The following is a 20,806-nucleotide window of genomic DNA, read 5'->3' on the forward strand; positions in this document are numbered from 1 at the left end:
TTTTAATAGATCGGAGGGAATAAATGAATGTTGAAGATAGGCAAAATGACCTTGACTGGGATTCAGCATCGAGATGATTTCCTGTGCTGACCTACCACATTATGTATACGTGCTGTTAGGTATGAACGTAGATGACCTCTCTTCTACAAAGGACACTGATTATATTAACACCAGTCAGAGCAGACTAATGCATATTTCCATGAGTCTGTCCATGGGCTGAAAATTGAGCTTGTGTCCATTTGCAAAACAGCATGTGAATTTCCTTCTTTTTAGAAAATACCACACTGCCCTCTGGACTATGCCATTTTTCAAGACCATTCCTAAGGCAGATAATCTCCTCTGCTCAAACAGACAGGTAGTTTTAAAACTTCCTGCCATAGTCCTCCCTGGTGGCCTAGGAGTTAGGTCTCAGTACTATCACCCCTACGGCCTGAGTTGGATCCCGGGCCAGGGAGCTGATCCACATGGTGCAGCAGACCTCTCCTGTCTCACCTGCTGCTCCCCTCAGCAGTGTATTTCAGTCAGTCTGCCTGTTCTTCTCCCCACTCTGTCTCTGGTGAATCCTCTCACCCCAGGCACCTCTGTCCTACACCCTAGTTCTTCCACACACAAAAAAAGGAGCACACATAATCTACCATTCTAAGGCCTGAACATGCTTTAATTAATTTAATCTTTATTACAGTTTTAGTTTGTTGTTTTTTAAGTTTCTTTTAATTAACTTTTATTTTTGAATAATTTTAGCTTTACAGAAAGATTACAAAAATAGTAGAGTACCCTTAAGCCCCTTCATTCTGTTTTCCCTATGACAGTAGCTTATAAGACCAGTGTCTGTTTGTCAAAATTAAGACATCAACATCAGTACATCACTGTTTATTAAATTTTGGCATTTATTCAGATATTACCAGCCGTCCCATGCCAGACCTGCACTATCTTTACTCACCACAGCTCCTGATTCTCACAGGGCCTGTGATAATTTTTTCAGTCTTTCCTAATTTTTCATGACCTGGACAGTTTTGGGGTATATTCATCAGGAGTTTTGTAAGGTACCTATTATTTTTAATCTCATTAAACAGTTGAGGAAACTGAGGCACAGAGAAGTTAAATCCAAGGTCCATAACTAGCAAGCGATAGGGCATGATTCAGAGCAAGGAAGTGTGGCCGTGGAGCCTGCACTGGCTCACTGATCAGGCCGCGGCTCTGGTGGGGGCACAGGCCACACTGGTCCCAAGGTCAGCAGCTGGGAAGGCTTGGGGTCAATGACTGTTCCGGGTTAATGGGTGTCCTGAGAGACACACTGGAGTTCTGACTTGATTCAGTAAAAACAAGAATTTGGATCCATTCTAGAGCTCTGAGCAATTCAATTTGACTAATGTTTACAGAGGATGTGAAGCCTGACAGAGGTGCAGTTTGTGTGGAGGGAGAGGCCAGGAATTCTTGACTCTGGATTGAGGAGGGGCTGTGACTGTGTCAGGGAGGTGGTGATCAGCTTCTTGAATGGATCATCAGTGAGATGAAAATGGATGCCAGGAACAATTTGAACAAAAATTAAATGACTTGCTATTCTATTCAATTCTATTCTATTCTATTCTATTCTATTCTATTCTATTCTATTCTATTCTCAAGGATAAGAAATCATTAACTTTAAGAGTAGTTTTTAATAACCTTGAACTATGTTTTTGAAACTCATCAGAAAACTAAAAATGTATTTTGGTTGCCAAACATTCTGTATTCCAATGCAAGGTGAATGACCCAGCCATTATTTTTCCTATGGTGTCATTACTAATCTGTACTTAAAGTCTGACTTAAAAAAAAGATGTTTTCAGTAAAGATGGAAACAACTTAAAAAAGATGTTTACAACAGTTAAGATATGGAAACAACCTAAGTGCCTATCAATGGATGAATATATGGGCATGTGGCTACACTTGTAATGAAATATTATTCAGCCATAAAAAGGAAAGCAACAATGTGGATGAACCTTGAGGCCATTATGCTAGGTGAAACGAATCAGAGAGAAAAATACAAATGCTCTATCACCTCACTCACCAAACTCATAGGAACAGAGAGCAGAGCAGATTGATGGTTGTCAGAGGCAGAAGGTAGAGAATATAGGGAAATGGGTGACAATAGTTAAAAAGTACAGAATTCTAACTGCAAGATAAATAAGTTCTGGGGATGTAAAGTACATCAAGGTTAATAGTACTGTAGCTAACAGTACTACATTATGACTTAAAAATTCCTATCACAAGAAAAGTATGTGTGTCTATTTGAGGCACTAACTTTTCATAATATATATCATTTCATAATATATAATATATAATATATATAATATATATATAATATATATCATTTCATAATATATAATATATATTTCATAATATATAATATATCATTTCATAATATATAATATATATCATTTCATAATATATAATATAGAAAATCACTATTTTGTACACCTTGAATTAACATAATGTCATATGTAAATTATATCTCAATGAAATTAGGGGAAAAAGAAAGGTAGATAAAAAGACTCAAGGCACAGGGAAAGTGCATTTGGAAGGGACTGATGAGATGAACTGGGAAGGTAGGACTTACCCCTGGGTATTTGGAGCCATACCCATGAGCTTGGGCACCACATCCCTGGATTTGAGATAGATAATTGCAAAATTCTTACACTAAGGTTTTGCTAAGATTGACTTAGAATTCAGGGGAACTTGAGCTTGAGGTTTGAAGGTTAAATGTGACTACAGTTAATGAGACTGTGGTTGACAACTGCTTTAAGAAAAAATAATTGTTGAATTGGTTCAATTTGTTTTGATGGGGAAGAAAAGAAATGGTTTGTTTACCTTAGAAATGTAAACAGTTTTGTTACTAAGAATGTAAACTGGTACAGCCACTATGGAAAATAATATGGAGAGTCCTTAAAAAATTTAGAATAGAAATACCATATAACCCAGTTATTTCACTTCTGGGTATTTGCCAGAAAAATATTAAAATGCTAAATGGAAAAGAAAAGTGTCTCGGTTTATTACAGCATCATTTTCAATTGTCAAGATTTGGAAACAAAACAAACAAACAAAAAGATTTGAAAACAACTGAAGTTTCCATTGATGGATGAGTTGATAAAGAATATACATATATACATTTACACACATGTAAATGTGTGTATAAATACACTCATGTACAACATATGTATATACATGTGCACACATACAATACAATACTACTTAGCCATAAAAAGAACAAATCTTACATTTATGATAATATGGATAGACTTTAATAGTATAATGCTAGGTGAACTAAACCAGACAAAGACAACTACTGTATGTTATCTTTCATACATGGAAGATTAAGGGAGAAAACAAATAGCAAACAAACTAAAGCAAAGTGTTAGGTCATCAGAACAAAATGGTGGTGGCCAGAGGGAAGGGAGAGAGGAAGTAGATAAATTGGGTGAAAGGAATCAGTTTTGAGGTGGTGGATGGAAACTAGATTTTTGGTGGTGTGTATGATGGAACATAAAGAGATAGTGAATTATAATGCTATAATCGAAAACCTATGTCATGTTACAAACTAATATTACTGCAATAAAAATTAAAAAAAGAAATAGAAATAGTTGTTCCTAGATGTATTGTACCCACTCATTTTGTCTTAAACTATAATCACTGAAGAGAAAGTCGAGTTACTATTGACACCAATACACGATTTGGAGGATGGTAGGGAACACTGTCACGTGGCATCCACTTTCCCCTGGATAAGGAGAGCCATGAGTAAGCATGTTTCTCTCTGTGTATTGCTGTGTGCAGAGGGGGCAAGTGCATTGATGTAGTGCAAAAGAGGGACTTTGGATTCAGGCCGTTCTTAGGCTTAATCCCTGGGGCTGCCCTGGCAGAGTCAGGATTAGAATACACCATTTAAAAAAAAACAGGCCAAGATTCTTGAATGCCTGCAGTGGCAGTAAGAAGACAATTTGAATTATTTTCAGTATTAAAGATGAAATCTAACTGTCTTCCCTTACAAGTATGTATGAAGACATGAAATTGCTTTGGACTGAAAGAGCGAAGTTGAATCAGTAAGCACGGTTATCTTATATTGACCCTTACATTCTCACTGATACACATCAATATATTTGTGAACAGAATAAAGGAATGAATAAACTATTATTTAAAAAAGCCGCTTGGGAAAAATAGGTTTTTCCAGAAGAGGGAGTGGGAAAACTGGGAGCCACTGTGTGGCAACAATGGCCTCCCACATCTACTTCTGGGGACAATTTGGGCCACTTCATCCTCACAAAGATCCTGAGATGGATGCAGGGGGGATGGTATTATTCCTACTCTGATGACCAGGAAAGCAGGATGGAGAGGGAAAGACCTCGGGCCCCAGGGTAGCATGGAAACATAAAGAACCAGACACCCCTCTGGGCACTTACTGCAGATACTTGGATTTTTCCAAGGGAGGTGAATTAATGAGCATCATGAAAGTTTTGCTCTAAGAGCAGCTGTGTGTTTTGCTTCCAGAATGTGTGGCTATTTCTGGTGTCCGGAGTATACTACACAGCAGTCTGAGATTTTCAGTTTTTCAATGACATGCCATAGTTATGATTCACGTAAATCAAACCTCACTTGAAGGAGCATGGAATGCTTAATAAATGCTAATATTCATTTAAAATTGACTTTTCTGAGCCTCCCTGGTGGCATAGAGGTTAAGTCTCAGCACTATCACTGCTAATGCCAGAGTTCAATCCCAGGCCAGGGAGCTGACCCACATGGCATAGCAGACCTCTCCTGTCTCACCAGCTGTTCCTCTCAGCAGTGTATTCAGTAGATCTGCCTGTTGTGCTCCCTACTCTGTCTCTGGTGAATCCTCTTGCCCTCTGCACCTCTGGCCTAGATTCCAATTCTTCTATGAAAAAATAAATCACCCACCCAGAGATGTGGGGGGTGAGAGGATTCACCGGAGACAGAGTGGGGAGCAGAACAGGCAGATCTACTGAAATACACTGCTGAGGGGAGCAGCAGGCGAGTCAGGAGCGGTCTGCTGTGCCATGTGTGTAGCTCCCTGGCCGGGGATCGATTTGTGCTGCAGTGGCTGTGGACAGCTTCCCAGGGCTGTGCTTAACCCCTTGTGCCACCAGGGAGGCCCCCTGGATTTTTCACATCTTAACCCAGACCCAGTATCTAATTTTTCTGCTTCTACCAGAGCTCTGGTTCTGCTGGGGTACGCCTTGGGCATGATGACCTGCTGTTCAGGTTTAGGGAGGCACCCATTACCTCTAAGAGGAAACACAGGAATAAGGAACCACAGGCTGTATTTGCTAAGTCAGAATGAAGTTTATTAATGAATAGTCAGAAGGGCTACTTATCAAAGAGCAGTGAAAGAGTCTGAAAGATAGAAAGAAGGTCTCCAACTCCGCCCACAGTAGGAAAGAATGAAAAGTTGGCCATGCTTGTGGAAACATGGCCCTGGGAACTGGAGGCTGGTGGACAGAAGTCTGGTGGGCACCTAGGGCCTCGGCGACACATCACTCAGCTTCTGGGAAGACGGGGTGCTTAACAGCAGGGTTCGCAGGGGCTCTGGCATCCGGGCTGGACGTAGGTGGTCAGGTTGATCCCATTCATTCCAGGGGTGGGATAGGAAGTGCCGAGCAGCCAGGTGCTGGCCACATAGGTGTCGGGCTCACAGCAGGGTGGGGGGGTATTGTCACAGCAGGTGGGCTGAAGGAGGCTGATGTCGTGTGGGCAGGTGCTGGGCAGGCAGACTCCGCAGCGGCAGCACTTGTCAGAGGAGCAGATGGTGGTGGCAGGGCCAGTGGGGATACTGCAGCAGCAGCGGGGAGCACAGCAGCAAGACATGGTGTTAGGAGTTGGGAGTTGGTTGAGTTGAGGAGAGAAGGTTCTCAATGTGTCTGTGCTTCTCCCTTCTGCTCTGGCTCTTATATACCCACCTCCCAGGGCGTCACCCTATTACCAACTATTTCCCCCATGTTTCAGTTTATAACTATCTCCATAAAAACCATCTAATTACTTAAATGTTTATTACCTAAGACACACTCCTTACCTCATAAAAAGGGTGCAGGTTTCTTTGTTGTCAAATTAGGACTCCTTGTGTCGGCTGTTTGTCATGGCACGGAGAGCTTCCTTGCAGTCTTCAAAGGCACTGAGTGATTATCTCCTGGTCATTACACATTGTTCACGAGGGCCTGGTATCCGTGGTATCTGCAAATGTCCTCGTGTTTGTTGTATTTCCAGGTGAAGAGATAAGATAGCTTGCCCACAGATGCTCTTCCAGGAACCAAAGAATCTATGTGATAATTCAGACTTTCTGCTTGCAAGAGTGATACAATTTTTAGTTTGACTCTGTGGTTCTAAGCAAGTGACTTAAGATGAATGGGTGGAATCTCTACAGAGGATTTTGCTTTTGTATAAAGAAGCACATTCTTACAGAACAGTAATAAATCATTTCTTCTCTACTCCTTTCATTCTTGCTTTGGATCATAACTTGTTTAGGGGCCTGGAGGTGGGAATTAAGACCCGTCTGGATGAAGCAACGGATGCCCTTAAAACTGTCCAACCACATCAGGAATTAAGATTAGTTAAGAGTCTCTGTATTGGACCATTTAGAGACTGAAGGGTATAGTAGCTCCCCAAATGAATTCCGTGAACTCTTGTTTCAAGGAAGATTAGAGGGATGTCTAGTAAATAAGTCTGGGAAATACTGAGTTCTTCATCGATACACCCCTCAGAATCTTTAATAAATTAAAGTGCTCCATAACTCTACAATGAAGAGGCAGAGTGTGTGTTCTCCTCCAAATTTTCTTGACCATGGAATCATTTTTGTTAGTTTTCATCAGTTAGTATTCTGCGGAGTACACTTGGAGAGGTTTCCACACTGGATCTAAACCCTAATAATAAAATTAATTAAATATTTAAAGGCACAAAATGTGTTTTGTGTGCTGCTTCAGAATATGTATGAAAATATTAAACTAGTAAACTTTAGAAATCCATTGTTTTTAAAGTATTTGAAAAAGTACCTATTCTCTTGACTCATCTTTACATAAAATGACTCAGACTCTAAAAATAAGCAGAAAATTGCACAAATAGAGGAGTCAGAAGCCAAAAGATGCCCATCAGCAAGATAATGGGTCCAAGAAAGGCTTAAGGTTAAAACTGCGTTTGCTGTCGCCGCCTCACTACAATGATTTTTGCAGTCTTGGCTCTTTCTCCTAGAATTTGCTTGTTAGCCATTTTTTACTTCAACAGATGCCAACAATTCAGCCCAATCCTTTTCGGTAGGACACCTGCTCTCAGCCAGGCACTAAGCTCTTAACCACTCTGGTCTATTCCTCTTCACCGTGAGGATGTTGTTCTGGTCAGAGTGAAATTGACCCTCTAGATTAGCTGTGCATAAAGTTGGTGGGAAGGAAGGGGTCATGCAACTGAAGGCCCATAAAGGGAGTTGATTATAGATCTTATTTTCTTAACCAAAATAGATCGTGGAAAGAAGAGAATTTGAAGGCAGGGCGGGTGGTTAGAAGCTAGTTGAGTGTTCTCCTGGAATACTGAGGAGGACCTGATCTCTGACTTGGATGGTGTCATATTCAGCAGGAATATAGAAAAGGGGACGTGTGGGATGGCTCATCACATCATTCAGTTTTTTGGGGACCCCTATTTGTATGGCACATCATTTCCCACAGTATTCCTGTTTCAAGGTAACTAGATCATGGTAATCTTCTCCCCCGCTCACAGCTAGCATTTGTTGAGTATACCTCATGTGCCAAGCAGAGTGCTAAGTATTTTAAGTACTTATTTTTCCTTATTTCTTAAAGTCATGCAATTCTACTGTATACTCATTCCCTGGATGGTAAAACGGAGAGCAAAGATATTAAATAATGATTCTAAAGTCATTAAGCTTGTGAATGCTGGCTCACAAGCAATACCTTACACTTATTAATAAAAAGTCAGCATTTGAATGGAAATAAATTCTAGAAAATTATACATTATGTTCATTCATTGTTTTCATTTATTAATTTGTTCACCAAAATGCTTAATGCTATGCTGGGTGCAAGCATATTTCAATAACAGTTCAGATAAGGTTCTTGTTGTCAAGGTGTTCATTCTACTGGTGGAGACAGACAATAAAAAAGTAAACAGGGGTAAAGAAGAATTTTAGACAGTGCTAAGTGCCAGAACAAAATAAAACAGGGAGCGACTTGGAGGCAGAGTTGTGAGCATGCCTGCTATGGGTTGAGGGTCAGGGCTAGTCTTTGCCAGGGGAATGGGGTGTATGAAAGAGTATGATGGGTGAGATCAAGGGGGCAGACAGGTGCTAAGCTATAGGATTTTGCAGGTTGTTCTATAGAGTTTAGATATTATTGCAAGGTCATGGAGAATCCACTGGATGATTAACAAGGAGCGATGCAAGCTGTGTTCTATAGGAAATAAATGACAGTGAGGCTCCGGAGGAAACAAAAAAAAGTAGATGGTCCAGATGAGAGGAGGATCAGGGATGCCTGTGGCTGATGAGCTACTTCTACAGATGTGCTAGATTTTGGGAGATGCTTTTGTAGATGGTAGGTTAAGCTGATCAAGGGAGGCCATGGATTTCAGATTTACTCATAGTCCAGAGGATCTGAGCCCCAAAGCTGCCATCTGGGGTGTGAGGGTAGGATGTTGATGATGGGTTCAATGTGGGGCCGGCAGAGAGTGGGCTGCCAGGAGCCAGGACAAGGGGAGGCTCCAACACAATATGAAAAATGTGCCTACTACCAAGTTCCTGGACTAAGATAAAAGATCATTTTATGTGTGTTAGTCACAGCCTGCTGTAAGCCTGGATGTGCCTTACCCAGGTCATCTCCCAGTGACTCCGCAGATTTCAGGGTGGCTGTCTGTCCTTCAGGAATCCCTCCCATGACCGCACTGCCCGAGTCAGCACAAAGGCAGTGTTGGGAGGCTGAGGATTCAATTCTCTGTGACGTCTCAATTTTCTGTAAGCCTGATGGAACCCTTCATCCCTTCACAAGAGCAGGATATAAAAGCCTATGCAAGGTGTCATCCTAATAAAAATGCCTGTAAGTAAAGATATTTGGCCTTTATTTTTATTTCCTCAATGCATGATCTTTTACATTTCTGGTGAATTCTTTTATAATAGAGATTGGAAGAAAGAATGTCTGGCATCAGGACTGCTGCTGACATTGATCCTTCCAGTGCAGATTGTCCACTTTGCTCTTTGCAAATCAAGGGATTCACATCTGGGTTAATGGTGGACTTTGGGGACTGTTTCCAGTTGCATCAGAGGAATCTTCCAGAGTGTGTTTATAGTTAAGATTTTTATAACTCTCGCCCACTCATTAGGCTGCCCTGATGATTATTCTTTAATTGGATTTCTTTCATATGGAAGTCTTTTTTTTTTTCATTTGAGGACAGGTGATATGGGCTATCATGTAAGTGTATGTGACCTAAAGGGGCTCATTCTTCTGCCCTGTCTCATGTGGACACAGATGATCTCATGGAGTATGCCAGAATGGATCACACAGTACTCAGTCCCACTCTAGAGGAAACATTTATAAGTTGTTTCTTAGCTTGGCTGGAAGTGTTGGCTCTTTAAAGCGAAGAGGAATAAATGAAAACTGTGCTATTTAAAGAGCGGGTTGACTTTCTGGAGAACTAGCTGGCTGATGCTGAGAGGAGCACACTGAAGCTGGCTCTATAAAGGTTGAGAAAACTGCCAAGTTATTTCTTCTGCTGGCTGGAAGTGTTGCTTATTTTTCTTGAGGACCCTAAACTTTCAGTTTAATTCCCATATATGATCACAGGCTGTAGAGCAAGAAGATAGTAACAGAGAATTATACACAGTGTAGTCAGGTATAAATTAAGGTAGTAACTGCTATTAACCTGCCTTTGAAATGTCCCAAATGGAATGCCTAATATATGTCAAGAGTTGGGGAAATTAAATTTTCAGTTGTTTCCTTTGTGAAATCTAAAAGGAAATATTTAATCTTCTAATTATTCTATAGTAATCCTTGTTTTTTTTTTATGCTTGGAATTTTTGCTAACAGTATCTTATGATTGATTTTATCTTAAATCAGAGATTTTTTTTTTCCTGTTTTCACCATTTTCACCATAACACCATAGCCATTAGAGGTGCCACCACCACAGGGAAGGTCCATTGGGCATCAGTCTTTGCTTGGGCTATGAGAAAGCAGTGTCTGTTTCTCTAGTGCCCTCTGCCCACTTGCCTTTTTGTGCAGGCAGTCATCACAAATATAAATAATAAGTCTGTGATTTGTTAATAATTTGAGAAAGGTTTACTACTCAGTGAGGACTGATGCAAATCTCTAACAGCTCAAGTACTGAATTCTATTATGTTTCGCATTCATATCTGTGTTAAGTGATGCATTAACATTCATATTTAAATCCAGTTCAAAATTTTAGCTAAAGAATAAGACATATTGGGACAGCTTGCAGTCATAGTAGGTCAATGTTCCTCAGTAGAAATTTGGCTTTTTGGTGAGTTGGATAGAATATGTGAAGAGAAGAGCAGAAAGGGAGGAGCATGACATTAGGGAAAAATTCCCACAAATATTAAGAATGTTTTGATTTTTAAAAATGAAATAAGTTAACATATAATTTACCTGATTTCAGGTGTGCAACATAATTATTTGGTATTTGTGTACACTGTAAAATGATCACCACACTAAGCCTAGTCCTTGTTCAGTTCTAAGAGTACAGGTGAGGAGGATAAAGAAGGACCAACCACCAAAATGGAGCAAAACCTGACTCCAGACAACCCTCCTCCTAGTGTCTCAGCTGTTTCCCCCTACACTTAAGTATCTGGCAATAGCATATCCGGCATTAACAATTCACGTTTCCTGAATTCTAGTTTTTCACCCAGTAGTCTACAGGATTTGCAACTCCTACAGTCATACAGTTGGATAGAGAAGAGGTAGAGAAAAAATAATTATTAAGCATGTACTGTGTGTCAGGAATATCATTATGGATAAACTTATTTGGTACTCAAGAGACACTGTGAGGTATTAGAACCTTAATTTGATAGACAAGATAAGAACCGGGCTTCTGAGAAATTTTAGGGTTTGTCTGAAGTCACAGTGGTAGATTGGACTTTCTTTCTTTTTTTTTTAAGATTTATTTATTTATTTATGCAAGAACGGGGTACAGGCCAGATGTGTGGGAGGGTAAGAGGATTCACCAGAGACAGAGTGGGGTACAGAACAGGCAGACTGATGAAATACACTGCTGAGGGGAGCAGCGGAAGAAACAGGAGAGGTCTGCTGCGCCATGTGGGTATCTCTCTGTCCAGCCGGGATTGAACTGGCACTGCAGAGGCTGCAGACAGCTTCACAGCGCCATGCTCAACCACCTGCGCCACCAGGGGAGGCCCTAGATTGGACTTTCAACTCAGGTCTTCTGATTCCTTTCTCATCCTATCCTTTGTCCATCCCTGTATCTAAAATCATCCTTAGAGCAATCAAAGAGTAAAAACTATACTCAAAAAACAATATAACAAGTTGTTTGGGGTAGTGTGTAATCACGTACAACAAATGTTATTACGTTCAGTCTCAGCTCCTGGTTCACACTAATTTCTGTCTTCAACTTTGTGTGGGTCTCTGTAATCTCTCTCTTCTAATCATTAAAATGATGAGTGTTGGGTCAAAGTTTCCTAAATTCTAGCTTTTGGATTCTATTATCTTGTCTCTTCCTGAGCACCTGGTACAGAACCATGAATCCCTCCTGCTTTGAGCTCTTCATGGCTGTTGCCTAAACCACTGTCATTTTGACTCTCAGATGTCCTAATGTTTTCTCACCTTAGCTGCTCTGAAAATCCTGAGTTCCTTCATGTTCTCCTTTTGGGCAAATATTTAGTTTGTCTCAGTTTGTATTTATTTTAAATAAAATAAATTGAATATAATTTTAAATTTAAAATAAAATAATTTTGAATAAAATTTATTAAATTTGTTAAAAATTGACAAGTCAAAAGTCTTAGAATTTTACATTTCAAATATTAGTCTGCTAAAAGTCAGAAATTTGGATTTTAGGTTTATGTAGTATATCAACCCTGTTTCTCTGGATCTGTTTCTTGGAGAAGAAAGGAATATGCACAGAAATGATAGTCTCAGTATGGACTAATACATGGTGCTTTGGATTAGTCTCTTTCAAAATAATTTTAGTCTCACAAAAACAATTTTACCTAACTCTCAAATCCCCGGTCTTAACCAAGGCTTTCATGCCCCAGTTGATGTGATAATTCAACATTTTCTTCCTTGAAGTGTCTCAAAATCCCTGTGAATCCTTGGACTTTTAAAACTAATTTTGCCTATTGGCATTTAATAGAGTGAGCATGATGGAAAGCAGCCTTCTTAAGTCAGAGCTACTGGCTCTGTCAGTAATTAACAAAGGATTGTCTGCTCTCAGTCCTCACTGGCGAAGCCCACTTCACATGGGAGGTTGTTATAGGAATGTTGATTTAACTACAGAGCTCAGTGGTATCATATAACCTCTCTAGTTCCTCAGCCAGTTTCTAGCAGGCATAAAACATTGTAATTCTCAGAATGCCACCTCCAAAGCTCAGAGACTTTTCCCATAATCAGCTGCTATGATTAACTAAATTAAGTAAGTGAAAAGTCTGAGCAAGTGGCTTACTAAATAATCTGAATTTTTCAAGGCAGTAAGAAAACAGCTAGGGATCCAGTCAGGAGCTAAGAACCACACCCATGATTTGAATCAAAGGAATTTTAGATGAAGAATTTTTAGCAATATTTAACCATATGACTAAAAGGGTAAAAAGGGAGCCTGATGTCACAAAAGGCCAGAGTTTATCTTATTTTTTTTTTTTTTTATAGCTGAGTAAGTCATTATGGCTATATACCGCATCTTTCTAATCCACTTATTTATCTTTGGGCACTTGGGTTGTTCCCACAGCTTGGCTATTGTAAATAGTGATGCAATGAACACAGGAGTGCTGCGTCCCTTCAAATTAACTGGAAGGGCTTACCCTAGGTGAAAGAAGTCAGAAAGAGAAAGACAAATCTTGGCTGCAGTCACTTATTTGTGGAATGCAGAGAAACAAACGGTCAGATAAAACCAGCCCTATAGCAAACCCTAGAAACCTGACTGTAGAATTGAGGCTACCATAGTGGGGCAGGGAGGTTGAAGAGCCAAGTGGGGAGGGGGCACAGTGACTATATGGGGGTCTTCTGTGCCCTGGTGGTGTGATGCAGGAACATACACCTGAGGAGTGTGATCCTTAAACCTCTAAGTCACATACGTTTGTAAACCAGTTATCTTCATTAAAACAGGTGGGTGGAGGCCAGAACATCATAAAAGCAAGGGAACTTCAAGAAGGCCCTAGGGCTGAGTGCTTCTTTACAGGGAAGAGGGAAGGAATGAAAACTGAGCTGTTATTTATTTTTTTTCTACTAATCTAGTAACTTTCATATTTTTCCATTTTTTTTTTTAAAATGAGCTATTTAAAGAGAGGGTTGACTTCTTGGAGAACAGGCTGGCTGATGCTGAGAGCAGCACAGTGAAGCTGGCTCTGCAAGGGTTGAGATAACTGCCAAGTGAACTTCAGTGCTGATGAGGCGAGGATCTGCGGCTGCTGGAGTGCACCAGGGTCCCTGCGGTGTTGTTCCTGGAAACCACTAGGATACAGCAAGTCCTGAAGAAGCAGAAGTAGGAAAACGGGCAGGAAGGAGTCACTCTTCCTCCTCCAGCGTTGCAGTTTTCCTCTGCCGCCCCCTAGTGGCAGGGCCTGGCAGAGCTGTACCAGGCCTTGCAGGGCTTGTCACAGCTCAGTCACAGGTTGGCCTTCAGAGGGGAAGGTGTGAAGCTGCGAGCGACCACTTAGCAGCTGGCACAAAGAAGAACTCATCCTGAAGCCCGAGGCTTCCAGAATAGCTGTCTTGAAGTCAGCTGAGCCTCCCCACATACTCTCTACTTCCAGTTCCTTAATTTCATTGTTTCTTCATGAAGTTTGGGGTCAGAGTTGGGTTCACATTTCAATTTTATTTATTTTATTTATTTATTTATTTATTTATTTTTTTAAAATAATAAATTTTATTGTTATATTCCCCATACAATTGCAGCCCCCCCATTCTGACCCCAATCCCTCCCCTCCCGCCCCCGCCCCCCTAAAAGTGTCTCTGGTTCATAGTTGTTTGTTGATTTTGATTTTCACTTTCTTATAGTTATTCATTTTCCTGGTCCCTTATTTAAGTTTTCTAGATTCCTGTTATGAGTGAGACCATCCGGTATTTTTCTTTTTCTTTTTGGCTTATTTCGCTGAGCATGATCCCTTCCAGCGCCATCCATGTTGTTGCAAATTGCATGTGTTTATCTTTTTTGAATGCTGAGTAATATTCCATGGTATATATGTACCACATCTTCTTGATCCAGTCATCTATTTTTGTTCAATTTTATTTATAAGCAAACAGCTTTTATTGTCACTAGGACTTCAGAGCCTTCTCTTGCTCTTCCCCCCAAACTAGCAGTATTTTAGGTTATTAGTAAATGGATTAAAGTAACACACTCAAATATCATGTCTGTTGACTTCAAAAGCCAATGTCCAGGGGCCTCCCTGGTGGGGTAAGGGGTTAAGTCACAGCACTATGAAGCTATCTGCAGCCACTGCAGCATGAGTTTGATCCCCCGCCAGGGAGGTGACTCACATGGCACAGCCTGGACCCACATAATGCAGCAGACCTCTCCTGTCTCACCCGCCGCTCCCCTCAACAGTGTATTTCGGTCAATCCACCTGTTTCGCTTCCCACTCTGTCTCTGGCAAACCCTCTTACTCCCCTGTACGTCTGGCCTATACCCCAGTTCTTGTATGCATAAAAAAATAAAAAAAAAAATCCAACGTCCACCAAGAGTTGTGCTTTCCTGGCTGAAGATAGTTCTAGGTGAAACAATTTTTTTCTTGGAAAAATTGGAAAATAGATCTCCACATGCTTTTAGATAATTTGAGTCCAGGAGCCTCACTGAGGTGGTCCTTCATTTTTATGGGGTTAATCTCCCATCCTGGAGTTCACGTGTATTTTATGAAGACATCTAAAGTACTTGCTACTACTTGTTCATCATAAGCAACTAGCATGATGTCATCAGTGATGTCAAGTGGAATGCCCAGGTGATGAAGCTCTCTTGTATATTATGACAGAGAACAGGAGTGTGACAAAGCCCTGTGGCCATACTTGGAAAGTTAGTGTTAGTCATACCAGGGGAAAGCAAATAGCTGCATACCAGGTGCTGGGGGCTATGTTGTTTTACTCCATGGAAGGTACTCCATCCAGTGCGTCCATTGGGATCATTACCTTAATTAGTTTAAAATAATAAAAAGATAATTATTCTGTTGTTCTCCAAGGTTTGTCTGCTTTTTCCATAGGACAAAGGATTGAGGTAAGTAGGGAGATGGTAAGTATACCCATCCTGGATTTATTCAAGTCATTTCTGGTCTCCCCATACATATGTATTATTTTTGGTTTGCTAACCCTTGCAGTGAGAGGAATTTCCAGGGGATTCTATTTGGCCTTTCTTACCTTTCGAACTTTATTCCTCAGGTCAGAGACCCAGTGTAGGGATTCTGAGAGTTATAAAGCATGATGATTCCAATTACATTGGAGTTATATTCACAAATTGGGGAATTGATCTGTGGGTGTACTAGCTCCACTGACATGTAAATGTGAGCTAAGACTCCAACTAACACCTCTTTCAGTCACCACTTTTCTTAGTAGATCAAACTGACACTTTGGGTCTCCAGGCATTTGTGTCAACTCAGTAACTAATAATCCCTGTGGTGGGCAGAATCTTAGCCCTCATGACCTCTGAGCCTCATCATGTGCATGAATATGTTACATTACATGACAGAAGGGTTTTCCAGATGTAGTTAAGCTCCCTAACCAGTTGACTTTAAAATATGGGAAATATTCTGGATTACTACGTGGGGCCAATATAATCACAGTTGATCTTAATAGCAGAACATTTTCCCCAGCAGAGAGCAGAGGAGTTAGTGAGAGCAGCGGAGGGGAGAGTCAGAATGATTCAAAGTGTAAGAAGGACTTGACCCGTCCTTGCTGACTTGAAGGTGGAGAGCACTTCCTGAAAAAACACGGTAAGGAAAATCCTGCCAACAAAGGGCTTGGAGGAGGAGCCCAAGCCCCATATGAGGACTAGCTGGTGCCCTGATTTTACTCCACTGAGATCTTGAGGCATCCCACTGTTATAGGACAACCCCGATATAAAATGGGTTGCCTGACTGGGTCCGCACCTGCATGCTTAAAGGGGACTTAAACTGCAGGCACACACAAAAGGTGAATCAAAGGTTTATTTACAAGGAAAGGGGAAATGAGGAAATGAACAACTCAGGGAGAAAAAGAGGGAGATAAATTCTTCAATGCGTCCTACCCATTCTGCTGACCTGGAATCCCAAATGACCCACTGAGACCAAGTGCTGCCTGGCCAAGAGAGCGAGCCTCACTCACACGGTTGGTTATAAACACAAGCAGAGAAAATGGCTGCTTAACTCCGCCCTTACATCTTCACAACCTCCCTTTGGGGATCATGGGATTTGTATTTCCTGGTGTCTTGACAACGTGGGAGTGGAGTCCACAAAGCCTGTATGAAGTTTGTGCAGGACATCCTTTCCCCTAACACCATCAGACCCTGCGGTGCTTCTGAACTACAAAACCTGTGCAAAATAAACTGTGTTATAAACCACTAAGCTTGTGGTAATTTATTATAGCATCAATGGAAAACAACACAATTCCCAGACCATGTAGGTGAAGAGATCAAATAATACTTTAGTAGGTTCCCCCTTTATTTCATTCCAGGGCTATCAAGACAAATTAACCAAATCTGTGTGTGTCAAAGCATTCTAACTCCTTCCATGTATCTGATGTGTTTTGTAATAAATACTCTTATTTTTATTTTGGTAGCAAAATGTTGCAATTTGGCTTTCACTGCTCTGGGATCCCAGGTTTCCATGGAGACCAGAGTGCTCTTCTCCATGGGGGATCCTGTGTTTTCTTTCTGTCTTTTCTCCTCTATTTTGTTCTTGTCTCTTCCTTTTCATTATTTCTTCCATTCTTTATTGCCTTAATGCACCCCCCCCCATTTTTTTCCTTTCTTTCTGTTATCCACCTACCCATATTAAGGTCAATAAAAATTCTCTATACTGGGCCTCCCCGGTGGCGCAGCAGTTGAGCGCTGGGTTGCGAAGCTGCCCGCAGTCTCTGCAGTGCCGGTTCAATCCCTGGCCGCTGGGTGAGGGTCCCACATGGCGTGCAGACCTCTCCTGCCACCCACTGCTCCCCTCAGCAGTGTACTTCGGTCCTTCTGCCTGCTCTGCTCCCCGCTCTGGCTCTGGTGAATTCTCTCACCCCAACACACTTCTGACTGTACCCAGTGCTTGTATAAATAAATAAATAAATCTTAAAAAAAATTCTCTATACTTTGTAATTGGTGTCTTTTTGCCATCATTGAACTGTTTATGCAGCTCCCGTCCTCTTGGGAGTCATATTTAGGAAGCTGCCATTTTGAGTTCACTGCGTCTGTCTCCTAGCACAGCCGTCAGGAGAGGCTTCAGTTTTCAGTAGTGGAACAGCCAACAACTATGGGCTTGATCAAACAGCGTATTCTCCTCATAGGCAGGTGGCTCCTCGCATTGATTCAAACACTCAGTCATGTCAAGATCAGTGTCTCTTCATTTCTTGGGATTTTGTAGCTCTAAGATCATATCTGTGTTCAAAGTATGAAGAAGAATCCATGTGAATATGTCATTTTTATCAAGAAAGGAAAACTTTCTCAGAAGCCCACAGCTGGTTTCTGGTTAGATTTCATAGATCTATCCTCAGCTCCATTTATATAGCTGAAGTTTAAAAAAATTCAAAATCTTGTAATTTGATGTGGGACTACAGGCATCTATAGAAATGGTAGGTGGGACACTTTGGTAACTTCTAATTTTTTCTATAGTCTGACCTTTTTCAGAATGTCCTGTAGTTGGAATCACCTATGTAGCCTGCACAGACTGGCTTCTTTCAATAAGCAATATATATTAAGTTTCCTGCTTATCTTTTTGTGGCTTGAGAAATCATTTGTTTTAATCACAGAGTAGTGTTTAGTTGTATAGATGTAATACAACTGTTAGTTTGTTTATCCATTTCCCTGTTGAAGGACATATTGGTTGCTCCAATTTTTAGCAATTACAGATAAAGCTGCTATAAACATTCATATGTAGGTTTTGTGTAGACCTGAGTTCTCAGTTTATTTGGGTGAATGCTTAAAAGTGCAATTGCTAGATTGCAGGGCAAGCCTATGTTTAACTTGGTAAGAAATGTCCAAAGTGTCTTTCAAAGTGGTGGTGTCATTCTGCTTTCCCACCAGCAACCACTGACAGTTCATATTTTTCTGCCAACTTTTCTCCAGCTTGCAATTACCTTGTCACATTGTTATTTTCACCCATATATTTTGGATGCTTTGGATGTTAGCCATTGTAATAGGTGTGCAGGTTGGGCTCTTTTTTAAACCCACTCTTTTCCTTTGATTTAGAATAACCTTCAAGTTCCAACTCAAACATTCCCTTGCCGTGAAACCTCTCCTAGTCCTCCAGTTGCTCTGGAAGTGATCTCTTTTGTCTTGAATTTCTGTTTCTGATTCTTCAATCTTCTTTGCAGTCTATGTAACTGCTGTTACCCACAGTAGTGGCCATCCCTGGCCATTCTACAACTTTCTCAGGTCCTACTTTCTGGGGTTGCCCTGCCATGTGTGGTTCTTGGGCTGTCTCCATCTTCTGTTAAATCAACCTGGGCATGAAACCCAGTCCCTTCACTGATCTTCACAGGATCATGCGAATTTGCTAGCATAGCAGGGAGAAATTGTAGAGCTATATTCATGACCTTCTAACTAGATCTCGCTTCTCTTCTTTATTCTCCAGAGCCCCTTTCCAGAGTAAAACATGTTCCTCTCCGTGTCTCATGTGTAGTTCTTCACATCCTTCTCTTAGGGCTGAGGGGTTGTGAGTGTGCATGTCACAGGGGGGTACACCTGTCATAAGTTGGCATGTCAAGACATATTGATCACAAACACATCTATCTCCCTAATAGGAATTCTTCTATCAATTGCTAAGAGAATACAATTTATCTTGTCATATTGTATGCAGCTATTCTCATGCAGATATTTTTCTTACTGTCTGGGCAACAAGGTCCTCAAAGATAAGAAATAATTTTTCATTTTTCTTATGTCCATAGTCCCTATTTTAGAAGTGGTCATCCACAAATGTTCAGAGAACGAATGAATGAATCCAAGATATAGGACTTCAGTATCTTTCTAAAGGAAACAAATGTATTTCTTTTCAGCAGGCATTCTATTTTAAAAGATTAATTAATTTTTAACTGAGGTAACATTGGGGTGTCCCCCATCAGGTGTTACCACCATAGCTCACCCACCGCCAACTCACCCACACTCCACTACCCCAGACCATTATGCCTCTCTCCCTCACTATACTTCTCCTCCTTCCTCCCCCTTGACATCTCATTACTGTAGACTTATCAAGGATTAGTTTTTCAGCTTGTCTTTATCTGATTTTTAATTAACTTTATATTCCACATATTATTGACACCATCCATGTTTATCTTTCTCCTTCTGACATATTTCACTTAGTGTTATCCTTTCAAGCTCCATCCATGTTGCTGCAAATGGTGTGAGTATATCTTTTTGTTGGCTGAGTAGTATTCCATTATGTATCTGTACTACATCTTCTTGATCCACTCATCTGTTCTGGGGCACTTAGGTTGCTTCCATAGTTTAGCTATAGTAACCAGTGCTACAATAAACATGGGGGTGAATGTTTCCTTTTGAATTAGTGTTTTTGAATTTTTTGGATAAATGTCTAGGAGCGGAATTACTGGGTTGAATGGCAGATCTGTGTAAAATGTTTTGCTATACCTCCTTACTGCTTTCCACAGGGCCTAGACCAGTCTGTATTCCTGCCAGCAGTGTAAGACAAGTCTCCCTTTTCTCCACACCCTTGCCAGCACTTGTTGCTTCTGGTCCTTTAGATATGGGCCATTTTCACAAGTGTGAGATGGTATTTCATTACGGTCTTGATCTGCATTTCTCTAATGATAAATATGAACATTTTTTTTTTCACGCGCTTTTTGGCCATTCTAATGTGTTCTTCGGAGAGGTATCTGTTTAGTTCTTTTGCCCATTTTTTTGGTTGGGTTATTTGTTTTGTCTTAGTAAACTTTTATGAGTTTTTTTGTATATCTTTGCTATCAATCCTTTGTCATATGTATGGTAGGCAGATATTTTCCCCCATTCAGTAGGGTTTCCTTTCATTTTAGTTATTATTATTATTTTTTTTGCTGTGCAGAATCTTTTTAGTTGATGTAGGCATTCTTGAATTAAAAGCAATGAACTTTTTATCAATAGTGATAAATTTTATCAATAGTGAAGACACAGACCTTGGTTTCTTTGCCTAGTATGTAAAGTTTATTAAGAAATGACAAAAGACATTGAATCACAGATATAACTGCAGTAACCAGCAGGTAAGATCATGATGATTAAAAACAAGAGCTAGAATCACATGTTGAGATATGGAAACATATAACCTGCTTTTTAGAAGCGGAATGTTGAAGGAAGAACTTCCATTCTCTCTGGTGACATGTGAGGAATGTCACTTGGTTATACGCTGGTGCCTTTCAAGTTGGAAGGATTTTTAGGTAAACAGAAGCAAAAAAAGATCATAAAGTGGGAAAATTGGATGGTTGTCAATTCTCAAGGATAAATTCTACAACAT

The 20,806-nt window shown here is 40.6% G+C and overlaps 1 protein-coding gene across 1 annotated transcript; it reads right to left on the bottom strand.

Annotated features, from left to right (window-relative positions):
* Window positions 1-5,547: 5,547 nt before the first annotated feature.
* On the bottom strand, window positions 5,548-5,850 carry LOC119232507 (keratin-associated protein 3-1). The gene has a single exon (XM_037494543.1). The coding sequence runs from the start codon at window positions 5,848-5,850 to the stop codon at window positions 5,548-5,550; it is 303 nt and encodes a 100-aa protein (XP_037350440.1).
* Between the last annotated feature and the right edge of the window lie 14,956 nt (window positions 5,851-20,806).

This window comes from Talpa occidentalis, unplaced genomic scaffold, assembly GCF_014898055.3.
Source record: "Talpa occidentalis isolate TD23 unplaced genomic scaffold, MPIMG_talOcc4v2.1 talOcc4.7, whole genome shotgun sequence".
Taxonomy (NCBI): Eukaryota; Metazoa; Chordata; class Mammalia; order Eulipotyphla; family Talpidae; genus Talpa; species Talpa occidentalis.